This window comes from Neovison vison, chromosome 6, assembly GCF_020171115.1.
Source record: "Neovison vison isolate M4711 chromosome 6, ASM_NN_V1, whole genome shotgun sequence".
Lineage (NCBI taxonomy): Eukaryota > Metazoa > Chordata > Mammalia > Carnivora > Mustelidae > Neogale > Neogale vison.
The window spans coordinates 95,709,902-95,729,864 of NC_058096.1; the positions used below are offsets into that span (position 1 = coordinate 95,709,902).

The 19,963-nt window shown below is 39.8% G+C and overlaps 1 protein-coding gene and 1 long non-coding RNA gene across 8 annotated transcripts in view; one reads left to right on the forward strand and one right to left on the reverse strand.

Moving 5' to 3' along the window:
- PLD1 (phospholipase D1) overlaps positions 1-19,963 on the reverse strand; it is a 198,189-nt gene that overhangs the window by 31,492 nt on the left and 146,734 nt on the right. For all 7 annotated transcript variants that reach the window (XM_044251797.1, XM_044251795.1, XM_044251796.1 and 4 more), the window contains 3 exons: positions 17,191-17,301; positions 14,734-14,822; positions 2,138-2,251 (listed from right to left, as the gene is read on the reverse strand). In XM_044251797.1, the coding sequence (XP_044107732.1) occupies positions 2,138-2,251; positions 14,734-14,822; positions 17,191-17,301 (314 nt within the window). The remainder of the gene's footprint in view (positions 1-2,137; positions 2,252-14,733; positions 14,823-17,190; positions 17,302-19,963) is intronic.
- LOC122908697 lies at positions 35-13,139 on the forward strand. Its single transcript, XR_006385013.1, has 3 exons — positions 35-93; positions 2,358-2,403; positions 13,025-13,139. It is a non-coding gene; the product is annotated as an uncharacterized LOC122908697 (long non-coding RNA).

Here is a 19,963-nt window from a genome sequence, read left to right on the forward strand (position 1 = left end):
ATGTAAAGGAAAGAAATGATTATGGAGACTTCAAAGGAACCCATCTCAACTGCAATATCTGTGAAACATCATCCTACCCCCAGTAAAAACAGAGTAAGCGCTTTTATAAGATGCTACATGGATTTTTAAGAAGCTAAACAAAAGCCCACCTGGATATCACTTCTGTAATATTATTGATGGGACAAGATAGTTGTTTTGAGTAGGGAAATGAAAAAGTCATAAAATCGATGTTAGATTTCAGAAAGAGGTGCTATTTTTAAAAGATGGGCTATGAATGAAATTTCCCTCTTAGAAAATTCAGTGACAGCAAAGATAAATTTAGAATACCTCAATAGGTGAGAGTACTTACAGACTTACATTTCTTTCAGAGGTGTTTAAAAGGGCAAACACTTAGCAGAATAACTGTAGAGCTAAACTCTATACCAAGGCAAATGCCTTGAAAGTGAAAAACAGAGTCTCAAATAACTGACTCTGCTAATGATTTTGTTTCTCACCACTCTGATAATAGTCAATGAATTATAAAGACTGACAAAACAAAACAAAAAAAATTCTATGCTCCATCTGCTTGCTCTGTAAAAAGTAATTAAAAATACAGTTTCACTCGGGAAATACTGATATTCTTAAAGATGATGCCAGCAAATAGAGATATTTTTGCATAATAAAAGGTTAGAATTTTAGTTGCTGAACAAAAGCCAAGAATGCTATTTCACTCAGCTGGTTCAAACCCAAGAAAATAGTCATCGAAAATAATTACAATTGACAATATTCCAAAAATAATATTAGAATGGCAAATGAAGTGGATAAAATCCAATTAAACATTATGTCAGTGCCTTAAATACATGAAAAGCTTTGTTTGTCATGTTATAAATCAGATAATATTAGAAGTGGGCAAATCTTCAATCAAAGCATATAGACCAAAGCGTAAAATTTTCTCATACTGTAACCAGGCAAAATTACCCAAGAAAAAACAAAACAAACAAACAAACAAACAAAAATCTTTACTTGAGATCCTAACAAACAGGCATACCTCAAAAAGTAAAAAATGAGGGGATTAAAAAAAAAAAAAATCACCATATCTGCTTTACACACTGGGAGTTATGTGTAAGGGCTCCTTAGCCCCTCCCCAACAAAAAGATTTGGTTAGAAAGGTGGGAATCTACAGATGGTTCTGAAATATAAGGGACAGTAAAAGAAAATATCCAGGTTCTTGTCCTTGCTCTGACTTAGAACAAGTGTGATTCTGAGCAGAGCTCTTTGGTATCCCAGGTCACATTGCTTGTTACTGGGAGCTGGGATCCATGCCCAAACCTGTCCACTTACCTCTTCACTGCCATTCTCTTTCCCAGCTAAGGGACCCAGAGAGAATGTTAGGGGGCCATCACTGTCTATACCACCTCTCTACGTCTGCTTACCAGACATATCTCCCAACCCCACTCCTAATGCTCTACTGGCCAAGTCTGAAGCTTCACAGGTTTTTTTGTGAGTGAATATGGCATTTCTGCTTTTTAGAATATTGAGAATAGGATTTCATACTTTCCTTTAAATTTTACAAAGCTGTGACAGAGAAAGCAGAATTAAAATCCCAGGAGCTAGGAAAAACCTTCATACTTCATTTACTGGCAAAGGTCATCATTACCAACCTTGCTGAAAACCTTGCTACCTAAAGAATCATAAAGAAACACATAGAAAATCATACTACTTTAAGCATTTAATTTTTTTCTTCAAAGACTATGGAAAGCTCAGTAACTAGGTGGTGGCTTCGAGGTAATTTCTGAACCAATATTACATATATTATTATGTGTATATGTCTGTGTGTGTGAGATATATATATATTCCTTGTCTCCCTTTATAAGATATATGTATATGTATGCCTTGTGGATAGGCAATGAATATAAAAGAGAGATTTATATTTCAGTTCTTTTTATATTTGCCATGTGTTCTAGGCCCGCCATTTACAATTTTAGGCTCTATTTGAATTTTATCAACTAGTAAACAGGCCAAGATCCAAAAGTAAAAGAAAGCATTCATCTGTTCACTACTCCCTGAATAGATGTGGAGAAACATTTCCATTCGTTTCACCAGCTTACGTGCGTGACTGATAGAAAGCTGAGAAGAGCCTACTTTAGAGCTTTGGCACCTGTAGTTGAAGTGCATGATTGCCTGCAGGGCATTTCCTCCTCCCGTGGAGATGTCGCCTTCAAATCCTGGCAGCAGTGGTATCACCACATACACCCGGTATCTCTGGCTTTCCCTACAAAAGTCAGATGCAGAGCCATTCACCAAAAAATGACAGGCAGATCACGTGGTTTCAGAGATTGAGCTAACGGCTTCCTATAATAGATTCTATCCCATTTCAGGGCTTGGACGGTGCTGCTGGATTGGAGGCCAGAAGCTGCTATCCAGGTAACACTTAATAACAACCTAAAAGAAATAAGCTGAACTTGGTAGTAGAATAGGGAACCCTGCTCACTATCTCTCTGCAGCATAATTCTCCCGAGGACAGAATCCACTGTAAGCAACCCATGCTTGGATCCCATGGAAGGTGGGGTGGGGGGTTATAACAAAGTTTTGGAAAAAGATGTCATTGTAATAGTTTTATATCTAACACGCTGTATCCACGAGTGCCTTGCTCAGAGCCCAGCAGTTAATAGTCATCCAGTTAATGATTGTTGAGTCAGTGAGTTCCCACAGCCTAGATCTCAGGGGCTGAAAACAGGCTAGTCCCAGTACACTTTCCAATGCAGAAATCATCATTGCTTAGAAATTGCGATTCGGCTCTGAAAACTGGGTCTGCTACAAAAGAATTTCGTATCTGGGCCCTTCAAGAATTCTGAGTGACTGATTATTTTTTAAATCCTTTACACATGAAACCCAACATTTCTTGGCCCCCTATTCCAGTGCATTGAAGACAGCCTTTGAAAGAAAAGCCTTTGAGTAGCCTTTGTTAACTCAATGATGTAACAAATAGAAGAAGGTGGTGGGGCTACTTATTTTGGTCTCCATTCAGAAAGGTAAATGTTTGGAGAATTATGTTCAAATGGGTATCACTATTGGGAGGCACAGCTGTTAAAGTCCCTGTCTTTCTTTATAAGCTACACAGGAGGGAGGGAAAGCTGTGAATGACTGTGCTATCTATGTGGTCAAGAAATCTTGTCCATAGATGGGAGTGATCCATGGTCACACAAAGACGCTGCCACTTAAACTAAGGATTACTTTCTTCTAAACAACTACCTTTCTCTTTCACATGAATATTACTCCTCCTCTCTGAGGGGTCAGATTTCATGAGAGTGTGTCCAAACACCAATGTCTGTATCAGGGCACGTGGCCAGTGAAGTTCAGGGAGGAAATGGCTGGCAACACGAGTATAGAGGCCCGTGAGCCTAACTGCCAGGCTAAGGAACAAGGCGTCTGAATTAGGTTGTTGTAATGGCATGAATTAATCACTAGATGGCAAACATAGTTTGAGATGGAAAAATGAATTAAAAAAAAAAAAAAAAGTAAACTCTTCCAAGTTCTCTGCCTGATAAGGGTAAGAGGCTCACATTTTTAAATGGTAAACAAGACAGTGGGAAGAGAAGAACAGAGAGAATACCTAAGCTATTTCCCCGTTACCAGCATTTAAAAGCCCAAATGAGTTAAAGCAGACACTTAGAAATGGACACCATCTGGCCTCAACTGCCTTTCCAGAATCGCCTTGCTATAGGATCTTCCCAGACCCACAGCCCAGTGCCAGACTACTGCCCTTTGCTCAGTGGTGTCCCTGCCTACCAAGGAAGGTTGGTCATCTGCCCTCTGAGTCTAGAATACCCCCTCCAGCTCACAGAATCCCACTTCCCCTTCCAGGGCAGCTGAAAGGCACCTTCCTCTGTCAAACCATCCTGAATCTTCCAGTTAAAACTGGTTTGTTCCTCCCTCTACACTCCCATGGCTCAGGGCAGGCAGGTCTATTCAGCATTCTTTTTGCTTTACACAATAGTTAACACACAGATCGGCTGCCTAGGCTACGGGGATAAGCCCTTCTGAAACCCAGGACATATGTCCCCATATCTTTCTACTTTGGGCAGTGCCCGATGGAGGATCCTTGTACACAGTATGCATGCAGTACTGTCTGCTTTGGGAGAATGGGGTCAGGTTGGAAGCAGGTTTGTTTCTGGGAAGCCACTGGTAAAGAAGAGTTGAAGCTGCAAAAGTTAAAATTAAGTTTCTCTTTAAATTCCATGTTATTTGAATTTTTATTGTGGTACAATGTAACACAAAATTGGCCATCTTAACCATTTTAAGTGTACCGTTCAGTGGTATTAATTCCATTCATATATTGTGCAACCGTCATGATACCTACTTCTACAACTTTTTCATGAGCCTAAACAGAAACTCCTTGATCGTTAAGCAAAAACACCTATATTTTCCCTCCCTCCAACCCCCGTAACCTCTCATCTACTTTGTGTCTCTGTGAATTCGCCATTCTAAATATTTCATCTAAGTGGAATCATACAGCATTTGTCCTTTTCGTGTATGACTTATTCCACTTAGAAGAATGTCCTCAAGATTCATCCATGTATCAGAAATTCCTTCCTCCTTGTGGCTGAATAATACTGCATTGTAGGTGTAATCCCCATATTATTTTATCCAGTCGTCTATTGATGGACAGCTGGGTTGTCTCCACCTTTTGGCCACTGTGAATCATGTTGCAGTGAACGCTGGTGTATGGAACCTCTGTCCCTGTTTGCAGTTCTTCTGGGTGTTTACACAGGAATGGCACTGCTGGCTCATAGGTTTATTATAGATTTAGGCTTTTGAGGAATCACCAATTAACTTCTATTTCCTAGTGGGTAATCTATTGCTCAGAGTACAAAATTTAAGAAGTAGAAGATTATATGATGAAAACAAAATTCTCTTTCCTTTGTCCCAAAATGTTTCTCCTCCCTGAGGGCAACTCCTGTTACCTTCCATGTTCCTCCAGAAAGAGTCTATGATTTAAAAATATATATATAAATACATATATAGTATATATATAAGTGTATATATTTTACATATTAAATGTATTTAATATATGAAATATATGTTTATAATTGTATACATATATAGAATATTAACATAATATATATTTTTTCTTCTATGGAAATGTTAGAATACTATAAGCACTTTTACAAATGTTATTTTTATCTATATGTCTGTACCTTGTCCATTTTCTAACAAAGTGATACAGAATTCCACATCTTTACCATACTATTTAAAGCAGTTCTCTATTGATGGGTGTTTAAATTGTTTCTGATTTTTTACTATTTCAAAATACCTGTTTTCTTATGGCTGCTGACCTATGTAAGCCATTTCTTCACAACTGTGAAACATGAACACCCCTTTGGAGTGATACTGATGGTCTTAAACACCAAGTGTTTGTGATTCTGTTTGTAAAAGATTGTTCCCTTTTAACACTGTTTTAGAAGAGCAGAAATGACCTCAAAACAGAGGCCTCTTATGTAGGATACGGGAATAATGTCCTATACAGATCTTAATCTTCAGATAAAATATTCTTGCAAATTCAGTCTGTAGGAATCAGAATGTCCACGTTTTCTTGTTCTCAGGACTCTGTTCGCTCCATATCGAGGGCTTTGCCTTTTAACAATGCAGCAGTTCTTGAATTTCTTGAATGATGAAATTTTTAAACCGGCCGGCCGGTTAGCAGAAATGGCTTAGATTTCCACTGTTGTAGAAAAAGGGGCTCCTGAATCTCAAACCAGAAAATTGTGGCTGAGTTAAGCCAAGGAAGAGAAAAGTTGGGGGTTGGGGGTGCAGGTGATAGCCATCATTTTAGGGCAAGAACTGGAGCCCCTAGTGGGCAGAATTCTTTATGACTTTTTTTTTAAGATTTTATTTATTTATTTGATAGAGATCACAAGTAGGCAGAGAGGCAGGCAGGGAGAGAGAAGAGAAAGCAGGCTCCCTACTGAGCAAAGAGCCCAATGTGGGGCTTGATCCCAGGACCCTGGGATCATGACCTTAGCTGAAGGCAGAGGCTTTAAACCACTGAGCCACCCAGGTGCCCCAGAATTCTTTATGATTTTAAAAACAAGGTAAGAGCGAGTGGGCTCCAGGCCTTCATCTGCAGGCAATCGCTTCATCCACTGCGGCTCAGAACAATTTCACAAAATTGCTTCCTCAGGCTTTTTGTTAAAGTAAGTTTTCTTTCAGACCTCACAAACTTACAGCAGTGCTGTGTCTAATATCTGAAAACTGGAAATCAATGTCCAATAAAGGGGGATGGTTAATTAAATTATGTTACAGTCACTCAAAGAGTGCGCATTTTGCAGCCATGAAAATGACCACCACTTCCTAGCAAAATGCTGCTGGTACTGTCTTAAAACTGCCCTGATGCGAAGTTACAATTACAAAACAATTACAGATGTGGCAGGCTGATACTATGAAATATGCAATCACTTTCCTCCTTAAATGCATTCCCTTCCCTCACCCTCTGCCTAGAGATACGAAGCAGGCATTCGTCCCAAGTGGCATGCTCCCAGAGGAACCTGGGCACAAGAGAGCAACTTCTTAGATCTGGGGAACTGGGTAGAGATCCTCTGAGCTGAGTCAAGAGTGTAAAGCCTCTAAGAGAGAGACTCAGTGCAAGGATTCTGGTCTTCACTCTCAAGCAGAATTCCAGGAAGAACAGGACAGATCCCATCACCTTTCAACAGGATAGGATCTGAGTATGAGACATAACCTTGCTTCCAAAGGAGCCCCCAAGAAAAGTCCAGCAGCCCACATGATGTGGCAACAACAGAGGAGGGAGAAGTAGAGGAAGGGCAGGCCTGACAGGAGAAGGGGGAGGCCCCCATGTCACAGTAAGCCTATGCCAGAACAGGCCCAAGAGAGATCAACACTGAAGGCTGGAAGTCTCTTCGCAAAGATCCAGGGCCCCTTACCATCCATACCCAGGATGGGGTGCGTCGGGGAGGGGAAGAGAGGAGAGGCTGGGCTGTGCCTGAGTGACAGCATACAGAGCAGAAATAGCAAACAGCAAGAAATGGCTGAATTTGGCCACATTTAAGTGTGGAGGTGACTAGACTAAATTTCCTTCTATTGTGTGGAAATGGGATTTGAAATAGAAACTCAGGCGAGCTATAATAAAAGGAAGTAAGAGACAACTCAATAGAAAAATACATGTATATTAATATGAACAAAAAAAGGAAGTAAAAAGTGAGTTTTTAGGGTGGTGAGAGTATGGGACCTTTAATATTTTCCTTTTTTGTTATTGCTGAAATGTTGCCTATATCTTTAAAAACAGCACTAATTCACCATGTAAATGGCCATGGCTTTCCTCTACACTACCCTCAGGGAAAACCTCTCCTCCTTCCCTCCCCTTCCCTCTTCATCATGAAGGGCTGTCAGGAGAAGTGGGGAGGCCTAGAGTGGGGTCTCAGGATCTGGACGAAGGCCCCTGAGGAGCTTGCCCATGCTTCTCTGGTGAGGAGATGCTTTGTTTTTTGTGTTTTGTTGTTGTTGTTGGTTTTGGTTTTGGGTTTGTTTGTTTTTTTTTTTTTTTTGAGAATTTGGGATTCATAGAGCATTGCTATAAGCTCCAAGGGTGGGTATAAATCCTATCATTGTAGATTTTGCAGCATGGAACACAGCCAGAACTAAGCAGAACTGTGCTTGGGGCAGAGTGTTCTTGTGGGGAGAGCTCTATACTGTAGTGGTATTGGTTCTTGAGAATTGGATCTGTAGCTTCTCAGTGGTTTGGGACATAACCCATTTTATTTTATGTTTGGCTAATCTTTAAAAGCACAGTAGCCTTTTTCAGACTTCATTTTTCCCAGCTGCAAAGGAGGGGGTTGTCTAAACCATGGCTAGTCCTCCAGAAATGCTGGCCCTATTCAGCAGTGACTTTGCATATTGTCCGTGCAGTGTTATAGATGACGGCATGATACATATTGGGCATGCACACTTGTGTCATTTTCCTGTGGGTTATCTTTTGGAGACACAAGCTCTTAAATGTAAGGATGCTGAAGGTTAGCCCAGAGCATTGAAAACTTCATTCTCGGCTTGATAAGCTATGTCAGGCAAGCTCCCCTGTTGCCCCCAAGTAAGACCCTACAAAATGATTGCTGGCCTCTGCCCTGTGCTACTCTTTCACCTTTCAATCTTCTGAGATCACCATTTCTATAATTTTTGGAATCAAACAAAAGCCAAAGTGATCTAAATCAAAGGTCCTCCTCCCATAATCTCATGTCATCTCTGCCCCAGGGTAACCTCTTCTCAGGGTGTTTTACAGAGCTTGGAGGTTGGCCCACAAGAAAAAAAATATGAACTAAGCAATTGGCATGCTCAATCTACATGCTTTTTGTTCTTTCTGTTATAACCGTAGTTTAAATTTAAGACAGTGCTTCTGAAACACGCCCAGCATGTCCTTTCAGCATGGTACACAAATTATAGGATATGGTAATAACAGGAGGCAGATTTTTCTGTAAGCCAAAGAACTTCTTACCTACCAAGCAATTACCTTAAAAAAATAAAATGTTCATCTGATTTCTTCATTTTAAAATTAAAGTTATTTCTCATAGATTTCTGGGAGGCTTGCTATTAAAACGTTTCTACTTCCCCTGAAATGAGGGCCACTTTGTAGCCGAGTGGTACAGGGCACAAGTTGAATTTCCTGAAGACGTGGTTTCAGTCTCAGTTCCACTCATCAATAGCTGTGTGACCCATGCCGGTTACCTAACCTCTCTGGGCTTCATGGCTCATCTGTAGAATGGGAAAAATTAGGCATCCAATTCATTAGGTAGGTGTGGGAATGAAACAAGGTAGTACATGTTAAGCAGCTCAAATGTGGAAAGACTCAGAAACTGGTTGGTAACAGGATTATTCAGTTTACAACCACTGATTTCAATGAGAAAGCCTATACACCATCAGAGAATAAAGGAAAATGAATGCTTAAAATTAAAACAAATTAAAGTGAAGCTGAATTCATTTAATGCTACAGAATATCTTCTATTTTATTTTACACTGGGGGTGGGATGTTTATTGAATCAATAATAAGAAGTCCAAGTATGGACTCCCAGGAGGAGGAGGAGGCAGCTACGGACTTCTGGTAGGACACCCCGGGACAGTGTTTTCATACTGTGTCTCTGCTTGTCACAGGATGAACGAGCACCCGTGGGAGGCAACCGAAGTAAGTTTTACTTATCCAGCAGTCGCTATTAATAATTTAAACCAAGGCACATTAAACATCTCTTTAACTAAAACACTTGTTTCTATCATAAATATTAATTCTGAAACAGTTGATTTGAGTATTGTGCTTCTTTTTCCCTTTATCCCATTCCCACACCTACCTTGCGAAATGGATGCCTAATTTTTCCCATTCTACAGATGAGGCCGTGAAGCCCAGAGAGGTTAGATAACCAGCGTGAGTCACACAGCTACTGATGAGTGGAACTGAGACTGAAACCACGTCTTCAGGAAATTCAACTTGTGCCCTGTACCACTCAGCTACAAAGTGGCCCTCATTTCAGGGGAAGTAGAAACGTTTTAATAGCAAGTCTCCCAGAAATCTATGAGAAATAACTTTAATTTACAATGAAGAAATCAGATGAACGTTTTATTTTTTTTAATTTATTCAAATTTACAGTGAGCCACCAGATTTCCAGAACATGAATTTCCTGGAAATAACCTAATCATTTCTTACATGAACTGATGTGTTATGGTTTTGAAATGCTTTCACATTCATTCATGTGAGCTGGGTAGAACAGGTCTGATTTTCTCTTTTAGCCTGAGAAAACAGTGTCAGAAAGATCAACTGATAGGTTGAAAGGTCACATGCCTGTAGGTAACAGAGTTGAAAAGAACCCGAGTTGCCAGACACCTAGTCCCCAAATAGTTCCGGATAGGGCAAACCGCAAGCACCGTCTGGCACTGTTCTACAGTCAGAGGGAGCAGGAAGAATTTGAGCAATTTTCAAAACTGTGCATTTTTCAATGTAGTTTAGTATTAAAATGTGGAGGCATTAATCCGATGGCCTATTTTCATTGCATGTGTCAACTCTGTTGATAAGAATGCAAAATGGGCTCTCTCACTTCCTGTTTACCAAAGCAGCAGAATTATGTGTGGCAGGTTTCCAGAAGCAGAACTGTTTCATACTCAGAAATCATTTATTCATGGCACACTATGTTTTAAAATTTCTACCTGGATCAGTTGCTTCTCTTTCTCCTGGCTTATGCAAACATGGTATAAACCAGATGATCTCTTCTCCCTGGTCTCCAGTCAGATCTGAGTTGTCAAAGACAGGCTTCCAGTGGCTTGAGAGCTGGTCTCAATTCCAGGACAGTTTTCCTTATTAGAGGAGACCTTCTGTTTTCTGCATAGATTGCCAGAGCGACTTTTGGTTCGCCATAGGATGACCAACGTTCCGAGGCTCTAGGTCATGGATCAGAGTGTGAAGTCTTTGCAAAAACCTGTTTCTGCAAAGCATTATGGCTGTTGAGAAGGAACCAGGAGGAAGCGAGGAAGGCAGAGAACTCACTTCAGGGAGCTGGTGTTTCCTGGATTCCAGCACTGGCATAAAAATAAAGTCTCAGCCCAGTCGAGGGAGTTGGCAATTAAAAGACTGATCTTTCCAGGGTGGGAGGGACCTGGACGACAGCCTGTGTTCCTTGGTCAGGCCTGGCTGAATGCTGACTGTCATTTCCCTCCGTCTGCTTTGTGTAGATTCTATTCTTTTTCCAACAGCCAAAATTAAACTTGTTGCTAGGCATGTGACATTGGCAGGGAAGCTCGGAGTCTCAGAAGAGTGGAGCACAGAAGAGTCAGGGAAGGAAGCAAGGGGGTGAACTTGGGCACGGCACTCAGTGGCCCTCAAGGAAAGGGGGTGGGTAACATTGCTGGCTGGCCGCAGGATGAGCTCTTTACCCACCTCTCCCTTTCCTAAGAGCACAAGCTCAAGACTTGAAATTATCAAATGAAAACATAGTTTACTGTTATGATGAACACAGGAGGTGAACAATAATGTGGGGCTAAAGGGAAGGGGGGGAAATATAAAATATATTTCCAGGATACGTGTGTGTATCAATGAAAAATTTTATGTGTGATATACAGACCCTCTGAAATGTGACTGTCAAAGAAAGGGAGATGATGGAGAGATCAGGGCTAAACAACACAGTTCATTTGAAATTCAATGGACTCATTTCCCATTTTCTACAGAGTAGTCTTGAAATTGCATCTTTAATGTGCTCTCTGAACTTCCACGTGTGAGACACAGTCTGCGGCAGATGCTGGGGCTCCCGTGCTATCTCCCCACAGATCCCTTTTCCTTTTAGAAGCAACTCACGGGATCACTGGGAAATGTTCAATCAGAAAATATCTTAAAATTCCTTCCGGCCCTGAAATAGTATGATTTCAGAAGAAGTCCAGATTTTTAAAGACAAATTAGGATGTTAAGGAAAAATGTTCTTTCAGACTTCCAAACCCTTTAAAAACAAGTATTACAGGTACTTATTAATGTATATACTACAGGGAACTAATAACTTGGATGAGTGAAACTGAGATTCATCCTACTCTCCTTATTAGCTGATCATGGTCACCACATTCCTCATTTGCCGCTCAGCCCAGTGAGCTCATCTGTCTGCTTATTGGATTTCTGCAACTCATTTCAATTTCATGAAAAAAAAATACTTTTTTTGTCAAATGTGCTTTACAGATAAAGTGGATACTCCTGCATCAATGAAATGCAAGAGCTGACAGATAATTTAATTTCGTAAATTAGACTGGCATGATGCAAGAAATCTTTGCATGTATGTGTTATGTTTAACTGTAAAGACTGTTTTTAAGTCATCTTGGAAACAGATCCCATGCTTACTTTCTTGAAAGAAGTATGTGACAGGGCAAAAGATAGAGGTCACCTGGAGAAAGCACAGATTGCTATTAATACTTAGGACCACGCATGCTGTTCTCAGTGAGTACTGAGCAGTCTCGGCCATGCCCTGGAGTTACCAGTGGACCATTATGAAACACAAGTGCCTGGGCCCCACTCCAGGAAATTCTGACTCAGCAAGTCTGGATCAAGTCCAGCTCTCTGGATTTTTGTAAAAGTCCAATGGTGAGGGGTGCCTGGGTGGCTCATTTGGTTGAGCGTCTGACTCTTGATTTTGATTTGGGTCATGATCTCAGGGTTAAGACATTGAGCTCTGAGTCAGGCTCTACACTGGGCATGGAGCCTGTTTAAGATTCTCCCTGCACCTTCTCTTTAAAATAATAAATCTTTAAAAAAAAAAAAAGTCCAGTGGTGATTTTGATGTAAAGGGGCAAGATCAACCGTATACCTTGCAGGATGTGGTGGGTAATGTGACGTGCTACCTAAGTGCCCTGACCATGGGCTCAGCTACTGTGTGTGTTGACTGCTGACTACTCACAGTGAAGTCCTTCTCCAGGAATTGCCCTCCTTGCCCTCACTCAAGGTCATGCTTATTTCCTCAAGTCAGCCTGTACCTGATGACTGCTTGTGGGGGGACAACAAAGGCCCAACCCACTTGCTCCAAACTGTGGCAACACTGCAGGGGTCTTAAATCCTACCTGTCAATGAACTCAAGTCATGTGGTATGGGGAGAGGCACTGGGTTGGAAGTCCAAAGGCTCGGGCTCAAAGCCATTTTTGCCTATTGTTGTTAGTGGCTTAGTCAAGTGACATCACCTCTCGAATCTAACATTTGTCTCCACAAATGGGGACAGCAACGATAATAATAACAGTAACTATCACAAGGACTCCATGATAAACTTTCAAGAGTAGTTGTGAAGGTTCAGTAAGAGTCTCGAAACTACTGATCATAAAAAATACTGGTAGTTACTGTTGTAAAATGTTCTTAATTCTAAAAATCCCCACTATTATGTGTAAAAAAAAAAAAGATACTAAAGTGCCATGTGATGCTGGAAGTAAAATGGTATTTTAATCCCCAAATGTGTATGTACTTAACATTCCCCACTGCATTTGTTCAAGGAATTTAAAAGGTAATGGTGTTGTTTATTTTGTTGCCTTTACACAGAGCCAAAAGCAGCCATGAAAAGAAGTAGTCTGGACAGAAGACAATTCAATGGAGAAAGAACAGCCTTTTCAACAAGTGGTGTTGGAACAACTGTATATCCCCATGTAAAGGAATGAAGTGGGGCCACTACCTCACACCATGTATGAAAAATAACTCAAGATGACTCAAAGACCTAAATGCAAGGACTCAAACTATAAAATTCTTAGGAAAAAAGAAGTATAAATCTTCATGATCTTGGATTAGGCAGTGATTTTGTGGCTATGGCACCAAAGCTTAAGCAATAAAAGAAAAAACAGATAAACTGGACTTTACCAAAATTAAAAAAAACTTTTGTGTTTCAAAAGATACTATGAAGAAAGTATTAAAGAAGACACCCTGAATAGGAGAAAATATTTGTAAGTCATAACTCTGATATAATACTTGTATCCAAACTATATAAAGAGCTCTTACAACTCAACAATAAAAAGCCTAATTAAAAAGGGGCAAGAAATGTGAATATGTATTTCTCCAGAGATAATACATGAAATGGCCAATAAATAAACAAACAAAAATGCTCAACATCATTAGTCATGATGGAAATTCAAGTCCAAACCACAATGAGATATCATTTCAAACCCATTAGGATGGCTATAATCCAAAAGAGATAATAGTAAGTATTCACAATGATACAGAGAAATTGGAGCCCTCATACATTAAAGGAATATAAAATAGCGTAGCTGTTTTTGAAAACCTTCTGGCAGCTTTTCAAAATGTTAAACATAGAATTACCATATAACTCAGCAATTCTACCTCCAGAGTAATAAAACTATGTCTGCATAAAAACTAACACAGAGTATTTATAGCAGCATCAATCATAATAGCCAAACATTGGAAATATCCCAAACATCTACCAACTGATGAATGGGTTAGGAGAATATAGTATACCCAGGAAATGGAATATTACCTGGTAATAAATATAAATGAAATACTGTTAACATCCTATAACATAGGTGAGTCTTAGAAACATTAAGTGAAATAAGTCAGTCACAAAAGACCACATATTGTATGCTTCCATTTATATTAAATGCCCAGACTAGGCAAATCTATAGGGAAAGAAAGTAGATTTGTGGTTCTAAGAGGATAAAATAAGGAGAAGTAGACAGTGACTGTTAATAGACACAGGGTTTCTTTCTAGGGTGATGAAAATGTTCTAAAACTGACTAGGGTTCAGTTGCACAACTCTGTGAATATGCTAGAAGTCACTGAATTGTATACTTTAAGTGGCTGGATTGTATGGTATGTGAATTATATTTTAATAATGTTGTTATTAAAAAATAATCCCATGCACTGAAGAAACAAGACAAGAGGATAACAAGCATTTAAATATAACCCATGGAAAAATACGATGACTGTTTTGCTTTGATTTTTAAGTGAACACAGTTCACTGTCTGCCACTAAATAAATCAAATCACAACTCCAATGGCGTGGGAAAGAGACTGGCCAGGAAAAAATGACTATGCCCTGGAAAAATTCCGATTTCTTAAAAAATGGACTCAAAACTCTCAGCAACTGAAATCAGATTGAAGGAACCGATAATCTACTGCTAGCTGAACCCAATTTATGCCTGCTAGGAAAAGACAGTATTATAACACGGGCTTTCCAAAGTCATTTTAGCAGTAAATGCAAGAACATTTGCAGTAATCACTCCTACCCAAATGCCAAACCGTTACCTGTGAGCTTTCAGTATCCTCTGTGCAATGGCATCACCAATCTTGTTGAACACAACTTTGTCATCAGCACAACTTATGAAAAACTGGTTCTATGAGAAAGAGAGTGACCATGTAAGTCTTTCTTATCTTAGTGGCATATAGTATATATACGGAAAATGTGCTCTATAACACTACACTGATATTTACCAAAAAAACCGTTTCACAAAGCCTACATGTTCTTATTACTAAAATCATTTATGAAAGCAAATGACAGAATAAAAGAAGCTTCATCTCACTCTGCGCCTCACACATTTCAAGGTAATGTCACATGTCATATCTCAGTCCAGTGGGAAGCTATGCTATTATTTCATCATGTGAGTTCTTTGTAGCTGACATCTTTAGGAAGGTAGAACATTCCAAATTTATCAGCAGAGACCCTAGGTTTATAAATTCACGTGTTGTATAAATGCTCATGATTTCAGGTCCTATACTGGTGAACCTTCTGTGTCATGCTAAATTTACCTTTCTAATGGAGTAGATGGCAGAATCCTGGTCTAATATTCCCCACCCATTCTCCGTCATTTCCTAGAATGTGCTTTTGCCTTGTCTCATTCGTTCAGGTCACTAATTATTTCTGAACTTCTATTTAAGTAGCTTCAAATCAACTTCACAAGTATGTTTCATACATATAAATAAGCCAAGAAACTGGAAAAAAATGTTTTTCTTTTTTTCTTTAGGTAACCGTCACTCTTCATTGACTTCTGAAACACTATTTAAAACTCTTACTAAAGAACCCGGGTGCAACGTTATTATCACAATGGTATAAAAGATTTAGCTGCTGCATAAAGGAATGCTAGTAATTAGGTACAAATATGATCACTATTACATACTTCCATACATTGTTATAATAAACCTGTAATTTATAAGTATAATCATCATAATCTTTCCTAATCATCCTAAAGAGACATAGAAGCAATGACTCAAACTGTGGTTATCATCCTTTTGCCACATCATCATTTTTACGAGTTTACATGTTTTTATATTTAAGCACATAAATCTTTAAACTGCCTCCATTAGACAACCTTACAGGAGACACTGCTCGGAAACTCATCTGAGAACGTGTCTTCCCTTCAGGCATCCAACAATAAACATTTCAGTGGCAACCAAACCATGTTTGTTTTCTGTATTCGTATTACAGAGAAGCTTCACATTCCTCAGCAGCTGCGAACACTCACAGGCCATGTGGCATGGCCTGTTCTCCTCTTTTGGGGCGAGCAGGTTAGGTAGGTGCCAACCACGTAGCTCAGCTAGAGGCAGAAGAGCTAGGTCCGTACCCACAGCCATGTGTGTCCACGTGGCATTCCAGAGCTCACTTAGGACTGTGGTAGCACTAATAAGGAAGGCTGACTTAAAAGGGATGAAGAGATGAAGCAAAAGGACTCTGGGTAATGGATGGGGCAGCGGTTGACATCGTCTATTGTGATGGTATAACTGATGAAATTATAATACTAATTGTATTAGTACTGCAATGCTCCAGGCTTTGATAGAGTTCTTTTCCTGTTGTGTTGTTCCACCTAGGATAACATATTGCATTTGCCTGCTCATTTTTAAAAATCAGCTTCTCTTTCTCCAGGCCTGTGAAAGAAACAAAGCTCTAATTCTTTCCTACTTGCCCTTCATGATTAGTCACGGTGTGGAGGGGGAGAGGGGAAGGAACTTAGGGCTAGGATGGTTTCTCTAGGAAACCCATTTCCCTCTGTACATTAAAAAAAAGTCAATGGGAAAGACAAGATGAAAATAAAAAAGGGAGTTGTGCTCTGATTTATTTTTACATTATCGTGACTGTGACTTCTGATTTTTTTTTCAGGATTTTCCACGTGCTCTGAGCTAGGTTTGTATCTACTTTGAAGTGCAGTTAAGGTTCCCAAACTAAACTCAATGTCCCTAGGTTTTCTCCTCTTCTCTGAACACAAACTCTGGGATCTGATTATGCTTTAAAATGAACAATGGTTCATACAGGATTGAAGAAGGTGGAACTTGCCCTCAATATTCTCCCGTCATCTTTTTCCAGGCTGCTTTCCCTGCATGCTCCCTATTCCAATACTGCCAAACTGGTGGCATCCAATTTTAGCAACTTACCCTTGTGGGCTCTCCTGACACAGTACACGCCTCCTATTTTGACCCTCCAACTCAAGACAAAAACGTACTCGTCTGTCTTGTATTTCCGGCTAATAATATTATAGTGAGTTGACACACTTTAATAACAAGAACTTGGGGGACTACTGCTAGAGTCCCGAGTTGATGAAAATGCAAAGTACATGTTAGGTATGCTGGGGATGTAAAAATTCAGGTGACTCGAACTGCCATTTCAACATACGCCAATTAATGTAGCAGATCCGAGTCTGGGGACCCTGCAGTCTCTGTAAACTGTTTATGGGAAGGCAGGCTGTCCCACTAGTTCACATGAGCGGGACTTACCTCTATATAGATAAAGTGCTTGCTGTTCTCTATCACGTGGACGTAGGCAGCGTGGATGGACTCTTCGTGGTACTTTATTCCGGCCGACCAATCAGCAGCAGAGCGCAGCAACTGCAAGGCAGCAATCAGAAATGGAAGTGAGCGAACGGCTGAGGGGATGCCAAGTATTCATCAAACAAAATCAATCCTTTTTCATTTACACTACCGAATGAATATATCCTCCTCTACCCACAACTGTTTTCATTCAAAACTGGGAACCATAAAGTGCAGTTTCTACAGAGTATTTCGGAAGTACCTCTTCCAGTGGCTATGCTAGTGGCTAGGGCAACCGCTGGTGTTCTACTTCCATGATGGTTCCACAATTACACCAGAATGCCCATTGTTCTGGGGACTTTAGTAATAGGACCACTTTTACTCTCCAAATTGTCCCATTTTGAACCATACGATAGGGTCACCCTAGCTCTATGTGCTGATTCCTTTTATCCCAAATAATACTGTTCAGATTAATACATTTTAAAACACAAATAGGTTCATTTAGATATATAACCTTGACTTCGCCTTTAATCAGCTGATTCTTGGGTATCTCCTCATGCTCAGTTTTCTCATCTGCCTCCCCCATTCAGACCCTCACCTGCTCCCACCTGGATTTCATGAAGACCCTCCAGCTCTGATACCTGAGTATATGTTAAGTACACTCATACTTAGCAAGACTGCCTAGTTCAAAGCTTAATCCAGCCCCTCAGTAACTTTGATCTTGGTCAAGTTTCTCAACCTCCTGGTGCCTCAGATTTCTGATCTATTAAATTGAATATTTTATAGAGTGCCTCAGATTTCTGTTCTATTAAATTGAATATCTACTTTATAGGATTATAGGGAGGATTAGATGAATTACCAGGAAGCATGCAGGAGGCCTACCACCTGGCAAGTGGTATGTAAGTGTTTGCTATTATTAATGAAAACATTAGAGGATGCATTTGAGCCGCGGCACACTGCGTCAGAGCCACTGCAAAGAGTGTGGCTGTGCCTGGGATGGTGGACCAGAGGACATACAAGCCTTTCAAACTAAGAACCACTGTTCGTCCCTTTTTCCAGTATTCTATGACTGCAGTAGACAGCAGAGAGTAGGTGCTCAGTAAATATTTATTAATTGATTTTCCTTAAGTAATAGCATGACATTGCAGAAGAATCACTGTAAAAATAGATTTGCGATTCCTGATTTGAATATGAAAGTGTCTCTCATGAGGGCAACTGAAATTAAAAACAAAAGAATGGCTCCACATTATTAGGAATCTGTAAAGTGATCTAGTATGTAACTGGTTTTATGTCTGTGTTCATATATATATATATGAACTTACATATATATATATATATATATATATATGAAAGAGCCCATAACATTCTTGATCTAATCAATAACTTTAAAAGTTGCATCTCTAACACTCCGGAAATTCAAATTAGTACTTACTAACATCATTGAGTTAATCCTCAAAATCTTACTCTGTAGTATGAGGTATTAATTACAAAATAACTTCCTTAACACTTACTTAATTTTATCAGGTGATTATGTGCTATTGGAAAGTTTTAATTATGAGCAGCAATAGTCAAATATCTCAAAAGAAAACTCACAAGGAAAACAAATAAATATGATTCACATTGAGAAAATACCCTGATTTCACGTACTCTCTAAGGAACTGCATTATTGTCCATCAGTAGAAATGATGTTTGTTGTTCTGAATGAAAGTTTCAGCTGCTAGTCCTCTCAAATTTAAGTTGAATTTGGTTGCCAAGGGGCATAGCCCTGAAAATGTAGGCTACCTCGAGAAGGTTCTTACCCTCTGCTACACAAACTATCAGGTTCTACGGAACTCTGGAAACAACATATAAAATGGAAACCTATGCTGTCCAGATAGGAACTCTGGTTCAGCTCTGCCCTTACCAGCTCTTTCACTTTCAACAAGTCATTTTAATATCAGGGAGGCTTGATTTCCACCACTGTACAACTGAGATCCCTCTCTCTCTCTCTCTCTCACATAAACACACAAATACTCAGACATGCGCATGCGCCACAGCTGCTGGGTGAAGAAATAAATCACCTAACACCCACAGAACTATGGTGTGGGGCACGTGGTAGATATTGGATGTATAGAATTAGAGATGAAGTTTATATACCACCATTAGTGGTCATTTCTCAGTGTTCCCCTCAAAAAGAAACATGCTTTCCTTTCTCACTTTCTAAATTTGCCCAGATTCAAAGATTTAATAAGCTAATTAACATAAGATATAAATGAGGAGTGCCAAATAGATTTCAAGTCTAATCATTCTGAAGTAGTTTCCGGAACAGCTATGCCAAAAAGAGACTCCTTGGAACAAGATACACTGGGGAGGAAAGCTAAGTTTGATGGCGGACAGCTCCATGAAGGGAAAGCAGGCAAGTCACGCATTCGCCATCTTTCCTATGAAAGATACTGATAAATGCTTCCCTTTTAGGAAATAAGTCCATTTATAAGCCAAAAGAAAAACCTGAAGGAGAGCATAAGCAGTATGGGGTGGAGGAACCTGATACCCATTCAACCAGAGCATGTGGGAGGTTACCCCCTTCCCTGGGTGGGGGTCAGCATTATCAATCCCATTGACTGAGTCCAAACTCTAAAGTCATCATTTTGTATTCAATCTGAACATATCTTTTAAGTAATAGAGAAAAAAAATAACTTGGTATTACTCTGCATTTACTATTATTCTAATTAGTTAAAATCTATCTCCACAAGAAAAGCTA